General features: G+C 39.8%; 1 protein-coding gene across 5 annotated transcripts in view; it reads left to right on the top strand.

Annotated features, from left to right (window-relative positions):
• The window catches only part of NARS2 (asparaginyl-tRNA synthetase 2, mitochondrial), a 138,401-nt gene extending 118,326 nt beyond the window's left edge, over positions 1 to 20,075 (top strand). For 3 of the 5 annotated variants that reach the window (XM_060176679.1, XM_060176677.1, XM_007535135.3), the window contains 3 exons: positions 13,240 to 13,337; positions 16,501 to 16,527; positions 19,096 to 20,075. In XM_060176679.1, coding sequence (XP_060032662.1) covers positions 13,240 to 13,337; positions 16,501 to 16,527; positions 19,096 to 19,240 — 270 coding nt within the window. In that variant the 3' untranslated portion in view covers positions 19,241 to 20,075. Of the gene's footprint in view, positions 1 to 13,239; positions 13,338 to 13,969; positions 14,151 to 16,500; positions 16,528 to 19,095 lie in introns of those variants that run through there. The other 2 variants (XM_060176676.1, XM_016193439.2) reach the window with 2 other exon arrangements.
• The last annotated feature ends 5,251 nt before the right edge of the window (positions 20,076 to 25,326 follow it).

The raw sequence follows: 25,326 nt of genomic DNA on the forward strand, positions 1-25,326 counted from the left end.
CTGGAGAATGTTATGCATGTACAAACTATTGTACTTACTGTTGAATGTAAAACATTAATTCCCCAATAAAAGAAAAATTCAGAATCAAAAAGAAAAAAGAAAAAAAAGAAAGAACAGTTCTCCCAAGATCATGGATATGGGTTGACCATTATTTCTATAAATAAATATATTTGTGTATATTTGCCCTTTATTTTGTTTTTTTTTTTTAATTTAAGAAAGGATTAATTAACAAAACCCTAGGGTAGTAGGGGTACAATTCCACACAATTCCCACCACCCAATCTCCATATCCCGCCCCCTCCCCTGATAGCTTTCCCATTCTCTATCCCTCTGGGAGCATGGACCCAGGGTCTTTGTGGGTTGCAGAAGGTAGAAGGTGTGACTTCTGTAGTTGCTTCCCCGCTGAACATGGGCGTTGACTGCTCGGTCCATACTCCCAGTCTGCCTCTCTCTTTCCCTAGTAGGGTGGGTCTCTGGTGAAGCTGAGCTCCAGGATACATTGGTGGGTCTTCAGTCCAGGGAAGCCTGGCTGGCATCCTGATGACATCTGGAACCTGGTGGCTGAAAAGAGAGTTAACATACGAAGCCAAACAAATTGTTGAGCAGTCATGGACCCAAAGCTTGGAATAGTGGAGAGGAAGTGTTAGGGAGGTACTCACTGCAAACTCTACTGTACTTCTGCTTTCAGGTATATATTTTGCAGTAGTTTACGGATACGTGTGAACATATGCTCTCTCTCACAGAAACTGGTGTAAATCTAGGTTTTGGGACTTTGCTAGAAAGTGAACCACCTGAGATGGAACCAGAGTATACCATGAAAGGAAAGGTCTCACCTGAGCAATGAAGCTGAAGGGTTGTCACTCCACAAGTGAAGTCTCTGGACACAGTCTGAAGTGAAGCATGCTGAGGTGGCAATCGTTGCATTGGTTAGGTTGTGATGGGCAGGTGCAATATTATTTGATATGGATTGGGAGAGGCATACGAGAAAGTGGGCCCTATCCAATGGTTCCAGGACTGGGGGAAGTAGAGGCTCTATTGTGGAGATGTGAGGGTCCTGCTGTCTTAGGATTCAAAAAGACAATCGATAGTTAATGTTATCACATTATTTGGTAATTGGGTTAACTTTGAAAAGTCCTTTTGTCAGGGTTTGCTGTACAGTACCCAGTATCTTGTATATATCTGTGCCATTGGTTGCTTCTGATCTACTTGGTCTAGGCTTTTGAGAGAGTCTGCATATCAATTACACAGCCTATATATTGAAAAGATTCAGTTTGTGTTTTGAAAAACTTCAAGACATACAATTAATCTTCCCCCTCTCGTATTAATTAACTAGTGATTTATATGACTACATTTTACTAGGAGTGTACATAAACACCATTCCCACCACCAAAAGACTGTGACCCATCCCTCCCACCCACCCTTTATTTCTTTTTTAATTTATGTATTTATTGTTTTACAGTTGACAGTAAATACAATAGTTTGTACATGCAAAACATTTTCTCAATTTTCCACACAATAAAACAACCCCCACTAGGTTCTCTGCCATCCTATTCCAGGACATGAACTCTCCCCTGCCCCACCCCACCCCACCCCAGAGTCTTTTACTTTGGTGCATTACACCAACTCCAATTCAAGTTCTGCTTAGTTGCCCTTTATTTCTATAGTCCTGCCTTTTTTTCCTTACTAAGCAACACCTAGTACTTTCAAGTGTGTGTCCCCTCCCCCTTCCCCCCAAGTCTTGTTGGAGTTCAAAGCTCCTGGTCAGCTTCCCCTAACACTTATTCCTCTAGGTGTATGGATGTGGGGACAGAGGAACCCTTTTACATTGCTGGTGGGAATGTAAATTGGTACAGCCTCTGTGGAGAGCAGTCTGGAAAACTCTCAGAAGGCTAGACATGGACCTTCCATATGACCCAGTAATTCCTCTCCTGGGGTTATACCCCAAGGACTCCATAACACCCAACCAAAAAGAGGTGTGTACTCCTATGTTCATAGCAGCACAATTCATAATAGCTAAAACGTGGAAGCAACCCAGGTGCCCAACAACAGATGAGTGGCTGAGAAAGCTGTGGTATATATACACAATGGAATACTATGCAGCTATCAAGAACAATGAACCCACCTTCTCTGACCCATCTTGGACAGAGCTAGAAGGAATTATGTTAAGTGAACTAAGTCAGAAAGATAAAGATGAGTATGGGATGATCCCACTCATCAACAGAAGTTGAGGAAGAAGATCTGAAAGGGAAACTAAAAGCAGGACCTGATCAAATTGTAAGTAAGGCACCAAAGTAAAAATCCTGTGGTGAGGGGTAGACATGTAGCTTCCTGGGCCAGTAGGGGGTGGGAGTGGGTGGGAGGGATGGGTCACAGTCTTTTGGTGGTGGGAATGGTGTTTATGTACACTCCTAGCAAAATGTAGACATATAAATCAGTAGTTAATTAATATGAGAGGGGGGAAATCAATTGTATGTCTCAAAGTTTCTCAAAACACAAACTGAATCTTTTTAATATATAGGCTGTGTATTTGATATGCGGACTCTCTCAAAAGCCTAGACCAAGTAGATTAGAAGCATCCAATAGCACAGCTATATACAAGATACTGGATACTGTACAGCAAACCATAACAAAAGGACTTTCCAGAGTTAACCCAATTACCAAATAATGTGATGATAACTAACTATCGATTGTCTTTTTGAACCCTAAGACAGCAGGAACCTCACATCTCCACTATAGAGCCCCTACTTCCCCCAGTCCTGGAGCCCTTGGATAGGGCCCACTTTCCCGTATGCGTCTCCCAATCCATACCAAATAATATTGCATCCGCCGATCACAACCTAACCAACGCAACGATTGCCACCTCAACATGCTTCACCTCAGACTGTGTCCAGAGACTTCACGTGTGGAATGACAACCCTTCAGCTTCATTACTCGGCTGAGACCTTTCCTTTTATAGTACACTCTAATTTCATCTCAGGTGGTTCACTTTCTAACAAAGTCCTATAACCTAGATATACACCAGTTTCTGTGAGAGAGAGCTTATGTTCACACATATCCATAAACTACTGCAAAATATATACCTGAAAGCAGAAGTACACTAGCGTTTGCAGTGAGTACCTCCCTAACTCTTCCTCTCCACTATTCCAAGCTTTGGGTCCATGACTGCTCAACAATTTGTTTGGCTTCGTATGTTAACTCTTTTCAATCACCAGGTTCCAGATGCCACCAGGATGCTGGCCAGGCTTCCCTGGATTGAAGACCCCACCAATGTGTCCTGGAGCTCCGCTTCCCCAGAGACCCACCCTACTAGGGAAAGAGAGAGGCAGACTGGGAGTATGGACCGAGCAGTCAACGCCCATGTTCAGCGGGGAAGCAATTACAGAAGCCAGACCTTCTACCTTCTGCAACCCTCAATGACCCTGGGGTCCATGCTCCCAGAGGGATAGAGAATGGGAAAGCTATCAGGGGAGGGGGTGGGTTATGGAGATTGGGTGGTGGGAATTGTGTGGAGTTGTACCCCTCCTACCTTATGGTTTTGTTAATTAATCCTTTCTTAAATAAAAAAAAAAATAGCATTCCAGGGCATACTTGTTAGACCAATAGACCAATGCTGCAGGTGTCTCTCCTCTCTGACTTTCCCTACCATCTTCCTTCTCTATTTCTCTCTGTCTCAATCTCTATCAAAAGTGAAACAGTTGATGTATTGCACCAAAGTAAAAGACTCTGGGGTGCAGGGGTGGGAGGAGACTACAGGTCCTGGAAAAAGATGACAGAGGACCTAGTGGGGGTTGTCTTATTATGTGGAAAACTGAGAAATATTATGCATGTACAAACTGTTGTATTAACTGTCAACTGTAAAACATTAATCTCCCAATAAAGGGGGAAAAAAGTTTTTAAAAAAGTGAAACAGAAAGGCAATGGTAGATAGCATAATGATTATGCAAAGATATTTTCATACCTGAGGCTCGACAGTCCCAAATTCAATCCCCAGCACCACCATAAATAGAGCTGAGCAGTGCTCTGGTAAAAAAAAGAAAGAAAGAAAGAAAGAAAGAAAGAAAGAAAGAAAGAAAGAAAGAGAGAATGAAAGATAGATCTGAAAAATGAAACAAAACAAAAAAAGTTGCTGGAAGTGGTAGGATCATTTTGCAGACTCCGAAGTCCCAGCAGTAACCCTGGTGGCAATAAATAAATGCTGTATTTATTTATTTATTTATTTATTTAATGAGAGATAGATAGTACAGAGCATAAAAGTCTTTTTTTTTAATTGCATAAAAGTCTTTTGCATCACTGTTATGCTATCTCCATCTCCAAATATAAATTAGGAGTCGGGCAGTAGCGCAGTGGGTTAAGCACACATGGCGCAAAGCGCAAGGACCAGTGTAAGGATCCCGGTTCGAGCCCCCGGCTCCGCACCTCCAGGGGAGTTGCTTCACAACCAGTGAAACAGGTCTTCTCTGTCTTCCCCTCCTCTCTCCATTTTTTTCTGTCCTATCCAATAATGACGACATCAATAACAACAATAATAACTACAACAACAATAAAAAAAACAAGGGCAGTAAAAATAGCATTCAAGGTCACAGAAATAGCTTTTTACTGAATAGGCAGCATGCCTTGCTATGTTCACAGCCCAGATGTGACCCCTAGTACCACATGGGAGGTACTATGACACCTGAGGAAGCTCCACTGCTGGGGTGTCTCTCCCTTTCTCTATCTCTCTCTGAATGAAAATGTGACCTGAGCAGCCAGGAAGATAACTCAGCTGGCAGAGTAAAGGATTCTGATGTCAGAGGCTCTTAGTTAGAGTAGTGCTCTGGTTTCTCTCTTTGAATGTGAAACTATCTAACATGAAATAAATAAATTTTTAAAAGAGAGAAAATGTAACCTGGGAACAGCGAAATTTGTGCATGCATTAAAAAAAAAAAAAAGGCCAGGAGATACACGGAGGTAATATACCAGACTTCCCTACTGAGCCTACTGAGGTGCCAGAACTCTGCCCTGCATACCATATGCCAGATCTGAGCAGTGCTTTGGAATCTCTCTCTGTATTTACCAATCATGAAAACAAATCAATCATTTCTTAAATTAGCATTAAGAAAGCAAGACCCTAAGTTATCATAATTAAGACCTACAAAAACTACGAAGATTACAAAAGGCTTTTTTTTTCTTTTAACCTGTTTGAGTTGTGTCAGCAGCAAGACTGAACAAGAAATGGATCTCTTGTGCAATGCTTCTGAAGCAACAGGGAGAGCAGCATGTCTTAGTGGGGCCGCCTCTCACCCTCTCCACTGGCCACTGACCACTGGCCACCAGCCCAGTGGATGACCTACTTCTGGTTTTCATGAGAGCTCACTCTTTAGCATTTTGTGTAAGGCCATCGCCATTATACTTAAATTTAGTTCTTGGTGCTAGTGATAACAGTGACTTAAAGCTCCCCACCAACTTCCGGTATCAAAGCCATTGCTGCTCACCACTGTTACAGACTCACTCAATGCTTGAGGCATTGAGAATGGTAGACCTAGAGCAACACAAAGATAGGATACTCTGCTTCAAGGTTCCCAGTGTCTAAATATGTCCAAGAGTCTCTTGGTCATTATTTTCCAACCCTGATTGCTCACAGTGCTCATTGTAAAGCTCTATATTAAGAACAAATTTTTTACCTTGAATTTCTCACTGCTTGTATAATTTAGCCATTTCTAAAAACAAAACACAACAGAGGAGCTGGGGAGGTAGCATAATGGTATGCAAAAGGACTGATAAACTGAAGGTCCCAGGTTAATTCCCAGCACCACCACAAACCAGAACGAAGCAGAACACTGGTAAAATAATAATAATAACAATTTTTAAAAGACATTACAGTCCATCTCTGGCCATAAAATGCCAATTAAACTTTCACTCTTCCTCTCCTTAACAGGGGCTAGAATTATCCCTGATAATTTCCTCCTCACATTGGGAAGGTTGTTTTGCTTCCCATCAAGAACTGTTTGTTTCATCACCTACTATTATGTATGAGTCACCAAGTCCACATTCTGAAATACCTGCCTGTTCATTGCAGACCCCCCCAACCTCATAGCTGATGAACTGAGAGGTGAACTCAGGTGTGAATATCTGGTCAGCAAAAACTGACAGCATGACAAAGAGCTGATTCTGTACTTACCTGCCCACCAGCTTATTGATTAGCGGGGCTTTAGTAGAAGTAGATTCATTAGTGAACATCTGTTCTCTCTCACTAACTCTGCTGAGTGCTGAGAGTCATGCTTAATGCTTTCTCTTTTTAAAAAAAAAATGACGTGAATTTATTCAATACAAGAGAGAGAACCAGAATGTTGCTCTGGCACATTGCTATGTATGCCATGGATCAAACTTGGGATCCCATACTTTTAGGACATATTCTCTAGCTATTGCACTACTTCCCAGCCTGCTTACTGTTTTCTCAATAATAATAGTAATGAGAATAAGGCATACAGCATCTCGGCACATTCTTCAATTATTGCATTCTTGATTTTAGATATTTCTAGAGTACGTCTTAATCACAAGTTCTGAAATTAAAATGAGATGACTTAATAAAGAGGCAAGGTTTATGAAAAGTGTTTATAACACTTTAATTTTAATTAAGGATTAAAATCCATTTTATAGATGTCTACTTTATCTTTTATTATAAATGTCTCTTAACACTGTCAGATTCTTGGCTTTAAAAATATCTACCTGCTTCCCCATCTGCAGGGGGGGCACTTCATAAGCAGTGAAGCAGGTTTGCAGGTGTCGTTTTCTCTCCCTCTATCTACCCCTCTCCTCTCAATTTCTCTCTGTCCTGCCTAGTAAAAATAATGGGAAAAAATGTCTACCTGCTTCCTCTCTCTTGAACATGCACATGTTCACACACAAACACACACATACTAACAGTCACAAAAGAATATAGATAAGAAAATAGTATTCACAAAAATTAAATATTACTAGAAGTTGAAGAAATACAGCTAAAATATCCATTTTTTTTTTACTTAGCATGATTCCTTAAGCTCCATCCAAGATGGATTTTGTAGATATCATTATTGATCCTACGTCTAAAATTTATCTAATAATCTGTTGATATACACTTGAATTCTTTTTTAATTTCTTTATTGGGGAATTAATGTTTTACAAAATTTTTACAAAATGTGGTAGGGATCTTGATAGGGATAGCATTAAATTTGTAGATGGCTCTGGGTAGTATACTCATTTTGATGATGTTAATTCTTCCAACCCATGAACATGGAATATCTTTCCACTTCTTTTTGTCTTTCTCAATTTCCTCGAGTAGTGACTCATAATTTTCAGTATACAAGTCTTTCACTTCTTTGGTTAGGTTTATTCCTAGATATTTTGTTGTTTTTGTTGCTATAGTAAAAGGAATTGATTTCTGGATTTCAACTTCTTCTAATTTAGTGTTTGCATAGAGGAATGCCACTGACTTTTGTATGTTAATTTTGTAGCCTGACACCTTACTGTATTGCCTGATGATATCCAAAAGATAATTGTTGGATACCTTAGGTTTTTCTATGTATATTTTCATGTCATCTACAAATAGGGAGAGTTTGACTTCTTCTCTTCCAATATGTATGCCTTTAATTCCTTGCTCCTACCTGATTGCTATGGCAAGAACTTCCAACTCTATGTTGAATAGTAATGGTGATAGTGGGCAGCCCTGTCTAGTACCTCATCTGAGTGGAAATGCTTCCAGTTTTCATCATTGAGTATGATGTTGGCGGTAGGTTTGCTATATATAGATTCCACTATCTTGAGGAATTTTCCATCTATTCCCATTTTTTGTAGTGTTTTGATCATAAAGGGATGTTGTATTTTGTCAAAGGCTTTCTCTGCATCTATTGATAGGACCATGTGGTTTTTGGTCTTGCTTTTATTGATGTGGTGGTTCTCACTGACTGATTTACATATATTAAACCAACCTTGCATGGCTGGGATAAACCCCACTTGGTCATAATGAACAATCTTTTTGATATACTGCTGTATCCGGTTGGCTAGAATTTTGTTCAATATTTCAGCATCTGTTCATCAGAGATATTGGTCTGTAGTTTTCTTTTTTGGTTGTGTCTCTGTCTGCTTTTGGTATCAGAGTGATGTTGGCTTCATAGAAGCTGGCAGTATTCCTGTGTCTTCAATCTTCTGGAAGACTTTTAAAAGTAGAGGTATTAGTTCTTCTTTGAAGGTTTTGTAGGATTCATTTGTAAAACCATCTGGTCCAGGACTTTTATTTTGGGAATATTTTTGATAACTTGTTTCAATTTCATTAGCTGTGATGGCCCTGTTCATGTTATCTGCTTCCTCTTTACTTAGTTTTGGAAGTTGGTAGATAACTAGGAAATTGTCCATTTCTTCCAGGTTATCTAGCTTGGTGGCATATAGTTGTTCATAGAAACCTCACATGATATGTTGAATTTCTGCGGTGTCTGTTGTGATATCTCCTCTTTCATTTAGTATCCAACTTATTTGGGTCTTCTCCCTTTTTTGTTTTGTGAGTCTGGCTAAAGGTTCGTCAATTTTGTTCACTCTTTCAAAGAACCAACATTTACTTTCATTGATCTTTTGTATGGTTTTCTTATTTCCAATGTTATTGATTCCTCCCTTAACTTTAGTGATTTCTGTCCTTCTGATTGCTTTAGGGTTCCTTTGTTCTTCTTCTTCTAGGTCTTTAAGATGTGCAGTCAGGCTGTTTATTTGTGCTTTTTCTTCTTTCCTAATGTGTGCTTGTATAGCTATGAACTTCCCTCTCAGTACTGCCTTAGCTGTGTCCCAAATATTTTGATAGATTGTGTCTTCATTTTCATTAAAGTCTCGAAACATTTGATTTCTTCCTTGATTTCTCTTTGACTCAGTAGTTGTTAAGTAGTGTACTGTTGAGCTTCCATATTTTGGGACTATCTTTTGTTGATTGTTAAGTGTTAGTTTAATTCCACTGTGGTCTGGGAAGATGCTTGGGATGATTTCAATGCTCTTGAATTTGCTGCTGCTGTCTTTGTGGCCCAACATATGGTCTATTCTTGAGAATGACCCATGTGGACTTGAGTAGAATGCGTGCTTTCTAGTTTCTTGGGATGAATGACTTTGAAAATTTCCAATAGTGCTGGTGCTCACATGGGTGGCCTCACAACAGAGGCAAGCCACTGGCTTCCCCATCACCGATTCAAGGGATATGCGTTATGCAGAAGGGAACTCCAGGAGAAATTCAGGTATGAACTTCCAATTTTATTCAGCAAAGAGAGGGCTTATATAGCAAAGTGGAACAAAGAACATTTTTCACATATGTCAGTAATCATAGGTGTCCAAAAGGTCAGTACCCTTATGGTGGGGAGGGCTGAGGAATGACAGGAATTGATGAGATACCAAAAGGTCAAAGCAGTTAGTTTCCATGAAGCAAGAGATGTTAATTATCTAAAGGTATTAAGAAAAATATGCTGGTGGTTAAACCAGCAGAGTGAGATAAAGCAGAGAAGGGCAGAGTATTGATGTAAGGCATGGTGATCAAAGAACAGAGCAATAGGGTGTGTGGGGGTCTCATTGTGAAGTTACTGGCAAGGCAGTGATGAAGTGTATTTTATATGTGATCAAAGATGGTGAACTTATAGTGAACTTTAAGTGAACTTTCAAGCAGGCAACCGTTTGGTTTGCAGCAGGGGAATGAGTTAAGTGTTAGAGGTTGGAGGCCTCTGTGAAGCCTGGGAGATTGACAAGGGGGAACTGAGTCAGGAAAACATTTCCCTCCAAGCTCTATCCTCAAAAGGGAGAGACTGACAGGTGGGGTGTCTTTTCAGACTTCCATCCCAAGGATGGGGGAGTTCCTCTATGCTCTACCATGCTTTCACATAATCCTACACAATAGTTCTAGTTTATCTATGTCTTCATTTAGCTCACTTATGTCTTTATTGATTTTCTGCCTGGATGATCTGTCAAGTTGAGAGAGTGGGGTGTTGAAGTCCCCTACTATGACTGTGTTGCTGTTAATATATTGCTGTAGCTCTTTCAGTAGATGTTTGATGTATTTAGATGGTTTCTCATGGTGTGCATAGATGTTAATAATTGTTAAGTCCTCTTGATTGACTGATCCTCTGAGCATTAGTAGTGTCTATTCCTATATTTTTTAATTTTATCTATTTTGAAATCTATCATGTAAGATATGAGAATAGCTGTCCCTGCCTGTTTTGATGGGCCATTCGATTGTATGATAGTTTTCCATCCTTTCATTTTAAGTCTGTGTTTGTCTTGTTGTGTTAGGTGGTTTCCTATAGACAGCATATTGTTGGGTTGTGTTTTCTGATCCATCTTCCTGCTCTGTCTTTTGATAGGTGAATTCAGGCCATTGACATTTATTGATATCAAAAATTGAAGATATCTTAATGCCATTCTTGTAGAGTTTTAGAGTGTTCTGATATATGGCCTATTTATGATGGTCTGACTGTAGGAGACCTTTCAGAACTTCTTTAAGGCCAGGTTTGGTGATAGTTGATTTTTTCAGCTGTTGCTTTCCTGAGAAGGTTTTTATGCCTCCATCTAGTCTGAGTGATAGTCTAGCAGGATACAGTAGTCTTGGTTGGAAGCCTTTCTCACTGAGTACTCAATAGATATCTTGCCATTCTCTTCTGGCCTGTAGTGTTTGTGTGGAGAAGTCTGCTGCTAATCTTATGGGTTTTCCTCTGTAGGTGACTCTGTTTTTCTCTTGCAGCCTTCAAGATCCTTTCTTTATCCTCATTCCTTTCCATTCTAATAGGATGTGTCTTGGTGTCTTTAAGTCTGGGTTAATTCTGTTTGGAACCCTCTGGGCTTCTTGAACCTTTTATGTTTTTGATGTTGTCTAGACTAGAGAAGTTCTCAGCTATTATGGCCTGAAGAATACTTTCTTTCTCTCCCTCTCTTTCTTCCTCTGGTAAGCCAATAATGCGTATATTGTTTCTTTTGAAGTCATCCCATAGGTCTCTGTTGTTGTTTTCAGCATCTCTTAATCTCTTCTTGAGATCTCTTACTTCTTTTTTAGTTGTCTCTAATTCGTCCTCAATCTTGCTAGTTCTGTCTTCAGACTCATTGATTCTGTTCTCTCTGCCCTCTACTGTTTTCTGGAGTTCATCTGTTTTGTTACCCTGTTCTGTTACTGTTTTAGCTTGTTCAGCTAGTTGTGTTCTTAGCTCCGATATTTCAGCTTTTAGCTCTCTAATAACCTTGAGATAATTAGTGTTTTCTTCCAGAGTCTTATTTGTTGTTTCTGCATTTCTGATGACAATTCTTTCAAACTCTTTACTCACTCCTGTGACTATTTCCTTAACTAGTGTTTGGATGTTGAACTCATTATTTTGTGCTTCCCCCTTTGTGGGGCTTTTAGCTAGACTTTTGTCCTGATTCATTTCTCCAATATTTCTTCTTGTTGGCTCTACCGTTCTATATAATATGTTATGCGGTCCCTCTCTCAGTACTTTTCAAATTACTGATCACTCTTGCCTGGATTGACTTGTGTCTAAGTAAGGTAATTAAAGGGTTCACAGTGGTGGAAGTTAACAGTTGTTTCAATAGTATTTAATCCCTGATTTGGGTTAAAAAATCCAAATTTAAAAGCCTCTTCTGTGCTTTTTCTTCCCTGTAGGCTATGGGAGCCTGATGGCTTTTAAACTATAAGTAGGCTTCTTAGCTTAATCACTGACTCCTAACCAAGAGATAAGGCAGGGTGTGGCAGAGATAACCCAGTGGTTACGCAAAGAGATTCTCACAGGCCCACCACTAGGCCACTGAAGTTTAGATCTTCTCCTGATTTTCCTGGTTAGTTCTCTCTCCCCTGGTGCCAGCACAGGGCCTCCCTGCCACTGCTCCAGTTTCTGAGGGCAGTAGCAATGGAGACTCAGAGTTGCACTTGGTGAGTCCCAGGGAGTTCTCTTCTCCCCTCAGTCATCCCCTTGTTGGTTAAACAGACTGGAGGTGGTACCTTAACTGATAAACTTTAGGACTGTTACCAGCCACCCAATCTCTCCCTAGGCTCCTCTCTATCCACCAGCCACACTTGTTTTTAAGTGTTTGTTTATTTTGGTAGGACTAGTTGCTAGAAGTGCTATTGCTGAGTCAAACTGGCGTTGTTTGTTTTCTTTTTTTTCTTTTCTTCTTTTTTAATATTTATTTCCTTTTGTTGCCCTTGTTGTTTTATTGTTGTGATTATTATTGATGTCGTTATTGTTGGATAGGACAGAGAGAAATAGGGAGATGAGGGGAAGACAGAGGGGAGAGAAAGACACCTGAATACCTGCTTCACTGTTTGTGAAGCGACTCCCCTGCAGATGGGGAGCCTGGGCTCAAACTAGGATCCTTACACCAGTCAAACTGGGATCCTTACACCAGTCCTTGAGCTTTGTGTTTAACCCACTGCACTACCGCCCAACTCCCTCTTTTCTTTTCTTAAAGAGACAGGCAGAGAGTGAGTGAAGAACCCACTGCACAGACACTTCCTTCAGTGCAGTAGGGCACAGACTCAAACCTGGAGCACATACATAGCAAAATAGTGTAGTATCCAAGGGAGCTATTTCATTAGCCCATAGACATATTGCATTTTTAAGACTTTTTTTTATCAAATTACCTATAAGAAATTATATTCAAAGCGCACTTGGCACAAAGCACAAGGACCAACATAAGGATCCTGGTTTGAGCCCCCAGCTCCCCACCTGCAGGGGAGTGGTGAAGCTGGTCTTGAGGTGTCTTTCTCCCTCTGTCTTCCCCCCCTCTCCATTTCTCTCTGTCCTATCCAACAACAATGATGACATCAATAACAATAATAACTACAACAACAATAAAAAACAACAAGGGCAACAAAATGGAAAATAAATAAATATAAAAAATTTTTTTAAAGAACTTATATTCAATAAGTGAGAGTATCCTAATTGATATTTTATGGTGTTTTCTGACTGCTTTACTTCCTACATCTTTGTAGTTAACATTTGCATCATGTTTGTGAAGAAAACACATTTTTGCTAAAGAGCACCACATAAACATGTAAGAGGAGAGAGGAAACTGACCATCAGGAGCTTGTACAGCTTGTATTCTAAAAGTGGCATTGAATATTTGATAGTGAAACAGGGATCTTAAGCAGATAAAACAAATAAGATTCTGGTAAGCAGTTAAACAGCCAGTCATCAAAATGTTAACTCCCTGGAAAAACTGACAATTGTTGGAATCATCTGTATATGTGATCTTTTTATGATTTTCTTTCCTTTTTTAGGTTGCTGCTGTTGATCTGCTAGTTCCAGGAGTTGGAGAGCTCTTTGGAGGAAGCCTCAGAGAGGAGCGGTATCATTTCTTAGAGCAACAACTAGCCAGGTATTGGTTAGATCTAAAAGAAACAAAATTCAGAAATTAAGATGAAACACTTAAAGGCAACAGTGAACAGCACATGAGCCTTAACATCTGACAGGCATCAAATTTTGGTTCTCAGTCACTACCTAACCATCTATGCTTCCCTTTCTTTCTTTTTTTTTTTTTTTTTTGCCTCACTGGGGCTTGGTACCTGCACTACAAATTTGTTGCCCTTGTTTTTTATCATTGTAGTTATTATTGTTGTTGTTATTGCTGTCGTTGGATAATACAGAGAGAAATCAAGAGAGGAGGGGGAGAGAAAGATAGACACCTGCAGGCCTGCTTCACTACTTGTGAAGTGATTCCCCTGCAAGTGGGGAGCTGGGGCCTCGAACTGGGATCCATCCTTTCACGCCACCTGTACTTAATTAACCTGCTATGCTACTGCCTGACTCCCTGCTTCCCTTTCTTAAAGATTGGAGCTGAAACAAAGCCACAACAGTATTGCCCACATTTTATTTATATTTATCTCTTCCAAGAGAAATTTTTTTTCTTTTATTGCCACCAGGTTTAATTCTGGAGTTCAGTGCCTATACAATGAATCCACCGCCCCTAGCCATTTTTCTTTTCTCCTTTCTTTTTTCTTTCAATTTTAGATTGAGAAAAATTGAGAGAGGAGCAAGAGATAGTGAGAGAGATGCCTGCAGCACTGCTCCAACACTAATGAAGCCTTCCTCCACTTTCCCCCAGCAGATGGTGACTAGGGGCTTAAACATGGTAATGTTTGCATTCTTATCTGCTACACCACTGTCCAGCCCCTAGAAATAGCTTTTTTAGAGCTAGTAGTAGAAGGAAGAGGGATACTTACCATTAGGGTTTGTGTCTCATCTTCTCTTTTTTATTTACACTGAATGATTGCAAGCTCCTATAGGAACATTAAAAAGCATGAGAGAGTAAAGATGGGGAAATAAAGACACTAGGTATGTACACTAAGCTAACATTTAAAATAAGTTATGTTTCTTCCCTTAGGCTTTCTACTAAGTAAGGGTCTTTATTTAGATGTTTGAATGACCTTTTTTAACTCACTGTTTGAGCCATGGAAAGCTAAACCATAAGCACACAGAAAATGTTTTGGAGATTAGAAGTAGAGATTCATGTTTCTAACTGAACTTCTGCTCCTGTCTATACAGTGCAATCTGCCAACAAACCACAATGACTTCCTAAACTAACCAAGGGTAGAGACTGCTGTTTGCCATGGTTTCCACTTTTCCTGAGCCAGAAGTAAAAAGAAAAAGTTCTTCCCAGATTGAAGCCCTTCTCTGTAGCTAATACTGGGTTTCATCTTAACCTAGAAAGTAGTGGTTATTTGAAAATATCCTGTTAAATTAGCCACTTGTAAGCCCTTCTTTTCCTAATGGGGAAATACTTTAAAAGTTGATGCTTTTCCAAAACCCCAACCCTAAATGTGTTAAGTATCTCAGGTTTGTAATCCCAGTCATTTGAATCACAGGATTTGGTTAGAGTTCAGGAAAAGGGGGATAAATATGCCAGGATGGGCTCTTTTATCACAGACCACTGTCCCCTTACTGTTGAGTTAGAAAGTCCTAGGAAAATTATGAAATTAAATTGAAGGTCAAACAAATTTCTGAGATGGAAAAAATTTGAAGATTCTCTGTTTTTTTAAAAAAGCACAATAAAAATCTACACATGGCAAGAAACCTCATTTTTTGAAAGATTAATTCTGTTTTCTTTGCTTCCTTTGTTGAGGAAATATTTCCTCAGAACATTAAGTGTTTACCTAATATCTAGTAATATCTAAGTTTATCTCTCCTAATAAGATGAACATATATATTTTTCTGTCTGAGAGATTTACCTGTGACTTCTGCTTTCTATATTTTTATGTATTTGAATTTTTCATAGTGTAGTTTCAAACAGTTTTTGAAAGATTAAAATTGGGGGTCAGGTAGTAGTGCAGTGGGGTAAGCGCACATGGTACCAAACGCAAGGACCACCGTAAGGATCTCAGTTCAAGCACCCTGCCGGGATAGCCTGAGGGTACTTCTTCCCGAGCTAGTGCTCTCTGGGTTGGAGAGAACTCAACTGGAGCTGATCTAGGCTGCTGTGTGGGAGAGGGATCAGGAACTCGTGCTGCACCAACTTCCGCAGGAGATACACTCTGGAACTCTCGGAGCCGGAAAGCAATTTCCAAGTGTCTTTAATCAGAAGAGCAGCTGTTTTTATACTCTCCAAGTAGGGTGGAAACAGGATGTGATATAGAGAGGGTGGAGAGAAAAGTGACTGGTGAAAATCAGAGTGTGACAAGGAGGGGGCGGAACAGGCGAGAATCCTATCACTGAACCACCAATGCCCTGGAGTGCTTTATGTAAAAGTGATTTATGTAAATAGACCAAAGCTTTGGATCAGTAAATCCCTATATAGGCATATGGTTAAGCAGAAGCCAGGGGGAGGTGGCATACTACCCAACAGCACCCGGCTCCCCACCTGCAGGGGAGTCACTTCACAAGTGGTGAAGCAGGTCTGCAGGTGTCTATCTTTCTCTCCCCCTCTCTGTCTTCCCCTCCTCTCTCTATTTCTCTCTGTCCTAGCAATGATGACATCAAAAACAACAATAACTACAACAATAAAAAAAAGAAATATTTAAATTAATTCTTTGTTGAAATTAATTTTGAATTAGTTCTCAAAGTTTATAATTGTGTTCTTTGTTTAAATTGGCTAACAATAATGTGCAACCATATTACAAAGGCAGTCTTTTATTATTCTATTATTAATTTAATGTTACATAATTAAATATGTGTCGGTGTTCCTTACCTGTGTATGCCACCCAACAACTCTCAGTAGTAGTAATGCTGTATAACTTAGATCTTCTGAAATCACAGATCATCAGGGTAATCTCAGATGAGGCCCTTTCTTATGGATTTGATCTATAATGTCATTTATTATCCATTCCACTTGTTTACTATACCCTGATACTGTTGGTTACTTTACTCTTCTTAACCATATAGTAAAGACTCAGATCTATCACTAGATTATATGTTATTTGAGAGTACAAATCCTGGTGTGTACTTCTTTATAAAGAGTTCTCTTACAATCCAGAATGAATATGTGGCAGTTAGTATATTCATCCTAGTGCTGTCTCTGAAAGAATTTTGTTATTTTCCCTTTACAGACTAGGACTAACAGAAGTCTACCAATGGTAAGAATGTGACCATGAATGATTCTTATTCTTGCTGTTGGTCTAAGTGTTCTATAGTTTTGCTTCTAGTCTCAAGTCCCTACAGAGGAGTATTGAGCACTATAAGCAGGTTCTCAGAACATTACTTACTCTCTTTAAGGCCTCGAAAAATAACGATGATGCCTGGCATTTATTACTGTATGCTAGATAAGTGTTAAAATGCTGGTGTGCATTATCTCATGTAATCATCATCATACTCTGTCAGTTATGTACTATATGTATTCTCCCATTTTGCACCTTGAGACCTGTTATCACTAACTTAAACAAGAGCATGCTGTTAGAAACATAGAGCAGGGCTTTGTTCCTAACCATTATGCTTCAGTTGTTCTGTGTGTGTAAAAGCAGAGATTTATATTAAGTGATCCTACCAGCCAGAGAAATCCAAGCTGTTTAGGGATATTCGCCTGTGTGTATTCCTACATTTGCTTCTCCAATTTTGTTCTGCTTTCCTTCAGACCTTTTCTCAAATGGTTTTGAATATATTCAGATTGTTTATTTGTGTGTCTGTGATAGCACTCCCTCAGGGTCTTAATATTATAGTAACAACAACAATATAATTTGTAAACTGACCTTAGAAGAGTGGATCAAATTACACCTCCTTCCCTCTTGATTTCTGGCTGTCTCTATCCAATAAATAAATAAAGGTAGACATAGAGAAAATGAGAGGGGAAGGGAAGATATAGAGAGACAGACAGAGACACCTGCAGGCCTGCTTTACCACTCATGACGCTTCCTCAGGCTATTCACCACCACATAGTCCCTACTGAGCTACATCCCCAACTTAGAATTATAATGTTTTTTGTGTTTTTGCCACCGGGGTTTATTCCTGGGGCTTGGTACGTGCACAACAACTCCACCATTCCCTTGGGCCATATTTTTTTTTCTTTTTTCTTTGCTAGATATTGAGTGTGTATTGAGCGAGTGGGAAATATAGAGAGAAAAAGCCATGTCTGCAGCACTGCTCTACTTTTCCTGAAGCTTCTCCCCTACAGGTGGGGAGCAGGGGCTTGAATCCAGGTCCTTGCACTTGCTAATGTGTACACCACCACCTGTCTCCCATCATCGAAGTTAGAGGTTAAATTAGTGAACTTAGTTCAAGTCTGTGATTTCTATAAGTATTCCAACACACTGTGGGTAACCAACCCAGACATCTAAGAATTTGAAGCCAGAGGTATAGATAACTGGGTAGATTGTATACTTCTAACCCAAGAACTGCATGATAGTGTCATGACACCAGCAGGAGAAGCTCCAGTGCTTTGGTCTCTCTTGCTGAATGAAACATTCTTCCTGGGAGCAGTGAAATCATGCATGTACAAGGGGAAAAAAAGAATATCCTCATTTCCCATTTCTGTATGTCATATACAAATAAAATGTATGACAAATTCAACTAGGTGTTTTGGGGGGTGGAGTTTGGGGCCTTAAGCATTTGCAATTCCACCACTATTGACCACTTTTTCATTCAGATAAAAAGGCACAGAGAGAGGAAGAAACAGCATACTTTGGTTCCATAGCACCTCCCATGTGATAGGCTTCAAACCTGGGCCTTTTATGACAAAGCTGGTACCTAAACTGGTGGTGCCCTCATGCTCTAGTTCCACAGATTTATAAACTTTCCTCTGTAATGTGGCTACCCCATAATCAATTTAATAACAACTGACTACATATGCATTTAAAACCTTGTTTAATAAAGTAAATGTAAGGTCTGAGTAGTGGTGTACCTGGCTGAGCACACATATTACAATGTGCAAGGACCTGGAGGGGGAAAGATTCATGAGTGATGAAACAGTGTTGGAGGAATCTCTCTGTCTCTCTCCCTATCTCCCCTTCCTCTCAATTTCTAGCTGTCTCTATCCAATAAATAAATAAAAGATAATTTTAAAAATTAAAATAAAGTAAATGGGGGGAGCAGAATAGCTCATTTGGATAATATACTGCTTTGATATGTGCACAACCTAGGTTCACAGCCAAACATCCACCACACTGAAGGAAACTTAGGGCTCTCTCTCTCTCTGTCTCTCCTCCCCCGCCTCCCTCTCTCTCTGCTTTTTCTGTATCTATATAAAATAAAAAATAAAGAAATAGAAATAAATCTTGGACTGGAAAAATAGCTCACTTGGATAGTGTGATACTTTTCCATGTGCACAACCCAGGTTCAAATCCAGCCCCTACCACATTGTCTCAGTCTGTGGTCTCTTTCATTATCTCTGCCTCTGTCTTCAAATCAATAACAAGAAAAACAGTAGTATCCCTCTGTTGAACTCAGTTTCCAGACACATATGCCAGTGACTTAACATCACTGTAGGAAAAATTTAGATCTAAAGGTATTATTGCAAAACTTCAAATAGTCACCTCATGTCCTATAGGGTATGCTACTATTTAGGTAACCTTATATTACTTTCCCTTCTCTGTTTCTTCATCTGACTGTGGGGGGCGGGTGTTGTTCTACCATTGTGAAAAATATGTTTGAGACAGAAAATAATGCCTTATCTCATATTCTGTAGGTAATGATTCTCTGTTTTTCATAATCAGGTACCTGGACCTCCGTCAGTTTGGATCAGTGCCACATGGAGGTTTTGGGATGGGATTTGAACGCTACCTACAGTGTATCTTGGGAGTTGACAATATCAAAGATGTTATTCCCTTTCCACGATTTCCTCACTCTTGTCTTCTATAATTGGATAGCTGGCTAATAAAACCATCCCATGCCAAAGACACTGCTAATTTAATATACAGATGGGACAACATGTTTGAGTTCTATAAAATGTAAGGTTTTCGGTGTATGATCTATGTGTCTTAAACTATAATATATAAAAAATAGAAATGATTATGATTTTCTTTTAAAAAAATGGAAGGAAATCTATATGTTAATTAGAAGAAGTGAAGAAATTTACCTAGAGATTAATCAGATATTCTTCCAAACTCTAAAACAAAATGAAATAGTATATTTAACTACGTCTTTTAAGTATAATAAAATATATGATTTTTCCCTTGCTACATAACTAGTAATAAATGTCCATCTTATTCTTGGTGCCTTACTAACCATGACAGAAGAAAATACTCCTTTTTAGCTTTGAGTTAATAAAATTACTGTTCAGAATCTTCTCCTACAGATTGAGTGAAAAATGCATAACTTACTCTTTAGTTACAAAAGCTAATGAGATGTATTAATTATTTTAATCACTTGTGTTATAGTTAGATATTAAATGTTGATGACTTCTCTAATAATAGGTATTTATTTATGTAGTCTACACTCAACTTTTTCTTTCTTTCTATTTCAGGTAGAGAGAATGAGATAGTGGGCCTGGGTGGTGGCACACCTGGCTGAGTGTACATGTTACAATGTGCAAGGACCTGGGTTCATGTCCCCAGTCCCCACCTGCAGGCGGAAAGCTTTGTGAATGGTGGAGCAAAATCGCAGGTGTCTCTCTGTCTCTCTTCTTCTTTATCGCCCTCTTCCCTCTCAGTTTCTGGCTGTCTCTATCCAAAAAATAAAGATAATAAAAAAAATTTAAGAGAATGAGATAGGATTTTTCTCTGTCTCTACCCAATAATTAAGTAAATAAAATACAAAATTTAAAAAAAAAAACTGAAAACCAACAAACCCCCCTCTTCAAGAAAAGGCATATGGTCTACTGTTGTGGTAGCAATTATGTGTGTGATGGTATACAACCACTTACTCTGTATAAGACTGCATCATTTCCTCTTGGAGTTGATATCATTGTGTGAAAGTTTGTATATGTTTAAAACTGAAATACTGAACAGTTTAAAAAAGAAAAAAGTTGGTGGTCGGGCGGTGGCGCAGTGGGTTAAGCGCATGTGGCGCAAAGCGCAGGGACCGGCGTAAGGATCCCGGTTCGAGCCCCCGGCTCCCCACCTGCAGGGGAGTCGCTTCACAGGCGGTGAAGCAGGTCTGCAGGTGTCTATCTTTCTCTCCCCTTCTCTGTCTTCCCCTCCTCTCTCCATTTCTCTCTGTCCTATCCAACAACGAATTGCGTCAACAAGGGCAATAATAATAGCCACAGTGAAGCTACAACAAGGGCAACAAAAGGGGGAAAAAAATGGCCTCCAGGAGCAGTGGATTCATGGTGCAGGCACCGAGCCCAGCAATAACCGTGGAGGAGGAAAAAAAAAAAAAGATAAAAAGAAAAAAGTTTGGTTTATTAATGATAGAACCATTACCCTGGCATGTGTGATGCTGAGGGTTAAATTCAGAATCTCATGGAGAGTCCAGTGCTGCACAGATTTTAAAAAAACATTTAGTCCTTGTTGTTTTTCATGTATGTGGACTGAGGAAACTCAGGAGAACTTATTTGTATCAAATAATTGTAAATGGGCATGCATATCTAGACAATAATGCACTAAGTCTCATTAGTTGACTTATCTAAACTTACTCATATTTTTTATTGGGAGGATTAATAGTAAATAGTTGTTGGTACATGTGTAAAATTTCTCAGTTTTCTATAAAACATTCTCACCCCCAGCCTAGGTCTTCTTCCACCATCATGCATGAGGACCTGAAAAATCCCACCCATCCTGAGTCCTTCACTTTGGTGCAATACACCAAACCCATTACAAGTTCTAACTTGTGTTTCCCCTTTCTGCTCTTATTTTTCAGTTTCTGTCTGTGAGTGAGATCATCCCATATTCATCTTTCTCTTTCTGGCTTATCTCAGTTAACATAATTCCTTCAATCTCCAACCAAGATGAGGTGACAAAGGCAAATTCATCATTCTTAATAGCTGAGTAGTATTTCATGGTATACATATAGAACAACTTTCTTAGCCATTCTTCTGTAAGTGGACACCTAGGTTGCTTCCAGATTTTGACTGTTACAAATTGTGCTGCTACAAACATAGATATACACAGGTTTTGTTTTTTTTTTTTTGGGGGGGGGGGCAGGAAGGGCACTGCCAGGCCTTAGGATAGGTCCATTTTTTCTGAGAGTTCTCCAGACTATAGGAGGGTTCCCTTAATCTCACAAACCTCTCCAGCATTTGTTGTCTCTTGTCTTGTTTGGAGGTTCTAGCAAGGGAGTGCAGCTACTCGTATACCCTCAACAGAAGACCGGTTCATCTCTATTTGGAGAAGGCCATCCTCTTCGACCTAGTGTACAGCTTCGGAAGGGACACACATGGAGCAGTGAGGGAGGAAGGGGACACCAGCCTAGCCAGCCAGATCAGCTGAATCAACCCTGGCAATCAATGGAGTGACAGATGTCACAACCAGATCGCCCTTACATCCAGTTGTTTCTTTTCTTTTCTTTTCTTTTTTTTTTTTTTTTTGCATTTGTTGTTTCTATCCTTCCTGGTCATAGGTCATGACATTTTCACAGGAATGAAGAACTCATTGTTGTTTTAATTTGCATTTCTCTGACAATCAGTGACTTGGAGCTTTTTTTTTTTTTTTTTTTCATGTCTGTTGACCTTTTGGATCTCTTCTTTGGTGAATATTCTGTTACTATCCTCTCCCAATTTTTCAGTAGGGTCATTTGTTGTTGCTGAGTCTGGTGAGCTCTTTATATCCTTAGCTTTTGGTCTGATGTATGGCATGTAAAGATCTTCTCCCATTCTGTAAGGAGTTTCTTTGTTTGGGTGGTGGTTTCTTTTGCTATGCAGAAGCTTTTCAATTTCATGTAGTTCCATTGGTTTATTTTGTTTTTTTCTTCCTTGCAATTGGACTTGTGTCATTGAAGATGCCAATAGAACTTAGATGGAAAAGAGTTCTGCCAATATTTTCTCTGTAGGTATTTGGTCTAACATCCAAGTCCTTGATCCATTTGGAGCTTACTTTTGTGTCTGGTGAAGTAATGGTTGTTTCATTCTTCTGCATGTTTCAACCCAATTTGGCCAACATCATTTGTTGAAGAGATGAGACTCTCCTTTATTTAATAGTTGGGCCTCTTATCAAAAATTAGATTTGCTTCCTTGAATAGTGACTCGTAATTTTCAGTATAAAAATATAAAAATAAGTCTTTCACTTATTTTGTTAGGTTTATTACTAGATATTTTGTTTTTGCTGCTATAGTGAGTGGGACTGATTTCTGGATTTCATCTTCTGATCTAGTGTTTGTATAAAGGAATGCATATAAGCAAAAGCAGACAGAGACACAACAAAAAATGAAAATTACAGACCATTATCTCTGATTAACATAGGTTCTAAAATATTGAACAAAATTCTAGCCAATGGATAGAGCACTATATTAAAAAAAGATTGTACATCACTACCAAGTGGTATTTATCCCAGGGATGCAAGGCTAGTTCAGTATACATAAATCAATAAATATGATCCACAACATCAGTAAATGAAAATTTTAAAATGCATAATTATCTCAGTAGTTGGAGAGAAACCCTTTGATAAAATCCAACATCACTTCATGATCAAAATATGAATAAAAAAGGGGTGAAGGGGTGAATACACCCCTGTGAGAATGGCATACATCAAAAAGGACAGCAGCAACAAATGCTGTAGAGGCTGTGGGGACAAAGGAACCCTTCTGCACTGCTGGTGGGAATGTAAACTCATCCAGCCTCTGTGGAGAGCAGTCTGGAGTACTCTCACAAGGCTAGACATGGACCTTCCATATGACCCAGTAATCCCTCTCCTACGGATATACCCCAAGGACTCCAAAAAGAAATGTGTACACCTATGTTCATAGCAACACAATTCGTAATAGCTAAAACCTGGGAAGCAACCCAGGTGCCCAACAACAGATGAGTGGCTAAGAAAGTTGTAGTATATATACGCAATGGAATACTACGCAGTTATTAAGAACAATAAACCCACCTTCTGTGACCCAGGATAGAGCTGGAAGGAATTATGTTAAGTGAGCTAGGTCAGAAAGATAAAGATAAGTATGGGGGGAGTCAGGCGGTAGCACAGCAAGTTAAACGCACATGGCACAAAGCACAAGGACCGGCATAAGGATCCCGGTTTGAACCCCGGCTCCCCACCTGCAGGGGAGTCTTTTTACAGGCGGTGAATTAGGTCTGCAGGTGTCTATCTTTCTCTCCCCCGTCTTCCTCTCCTCTCTCCATTTTTCTTTATTCTATCCAGCAACAACGACATCAATAACAACAATAATAACTGCAATAAAACAACAAGGGTGACAAAAGGGAATAAGTAAATAAATATTTAAAAATTTTTAAGGGGGTCGGGTGGTGGCGCAGTGGGTTAAGCTCATGTGGCGCAAAGCGCAGGGACTGGCGTAAGGATCCCGGTTCGAACCCCCGGCTCCCCACCTGCAGGGGAGTCGCTTCACAGGCGGTGAAGCAGGTCTGCAGGTGTCTATCTTTCTCTCCCCTTCTCTGTCTTCCCTTCCTCTCTCCATTTCTCTCTGTCCTATCCAACAACGAATTGTGTCAACAAGGGCAATAATAATAGCCACAGCGAAGCTACAACAAGGGCAACAAAAGGGGGAAAAAAATGGCCTCCAGGAGCAGTGGATTCATGGTGCAGGCACCGAGCCCAGCAATAACCCTGGAGGAGGAAAAAAAAAAAAAATTTTAAAAGAAGAATAAAAGTTTAGGACAGGGGGTAGATGACATGGTTAGGCAAAGAGACTCTCACACCTGAGACTCCGAAGTTTTAGGTTCAATCCCCACCCACCCACCCCCAATAAACCAAAGCTGAGTAGTCTCTGGTAAAAAAAAAAAAAAAGATAAGTATGGGATGATTCCACTCATAAGCAGAAGTTGAGAAAGAATAACAGAAAGGGAAACTCAAAGCAAGAATTGACTGAATTTGGAGTAGGGCACCAAAGTAAAAACCCTGGTTTTAGGCTGAGGGTGGATGTTCAGCTTCACGGGGGGAGGGGGGGGGCACAGTCTTTTGGTGGTGGGAAATGGTGTTATGTACACTCCTATCAATTTGTAGTCATGTAAATCACTATTTAATTAATATGAGAGGGTAAAAATTTATTGACTGTCTCAAACTTTTTTTTTAATTTTATTTATTCCCTTTTGTTGCCCTTGTTGTTTTATTGTTGTAGTTATTATTGTTGTTGTCGTTGTTGTATAGGACAGAGAGAAATAGAGAGAGGTAGGGGAAGACAGAGAGGAGGAGAGAAAGATAGACACCTGCAGACCTGCTTCACCGCCTGTGAAGTGACTCCCCTGCAGGTGGGGAGCCGGGGTTCCAACCGGGATCCTTATGCCGGTCCTTGTGCTTTGCGCCACCTGCGCTTAGCCCGCTGCACTACAGCCCGACTCCCCTATCTCAAACTTTTTAAAGCACAGACTGAGTCTTTTTAATACGTAAGGCTGAGTCTTTGATATTTTAACTCTCTTAAAAGCTTAGACCAGGGAGAACAAGCACAGTTTGTGGCACAGCTATATACAAATAATGTCAAAGGACATAAATTATGGTGATGTTGTGTATGATACAGCAAATCATAACAAAGGGATATTTCAAAATTAACCCAATTGCTCGATAATGTGATTATAGCAATAACTATCTATTGTCTTCTTAAACCCTGAGACAGCAGGAACCTCCTGCTTCCTCACTAGAGCCTATATTTCCTCCACTCCTGGAACCTCTAGAGTGGGGCTCACTTTCCTGCATACTTCTCTCAATTCATACCAAATGATATTGCATCCACTGATCCGAACCTAACCAAGGCAACAAGTACCACCTCAGACTGTGTCCAGAGATGTCAGGCATGGAATGCCAACCCTTCACACTCGTTACTTGGGTGAGACCTTTCCTTCATAGTATTCTCTAATTCCATTCCAGGAGGATTACTTCCTAACAAAGTCCCAAAAC

Source organism: Erinaceus europaeus, chromosome 17 (genome assembly GCF_950295315.1).
Source record: "Erinaceus europaeus chromosome 17, mEriEur2.1, whole genome shotgun sequence".
In the NCBI taxonomy this organism is placed as follows: domain Eukaryota; kingdom Metazoa; phylum Chordata; class Mammalia; order Eulipotyphla; family Erinaceidae; genus Erinaceus; species Erinaceus europaeus.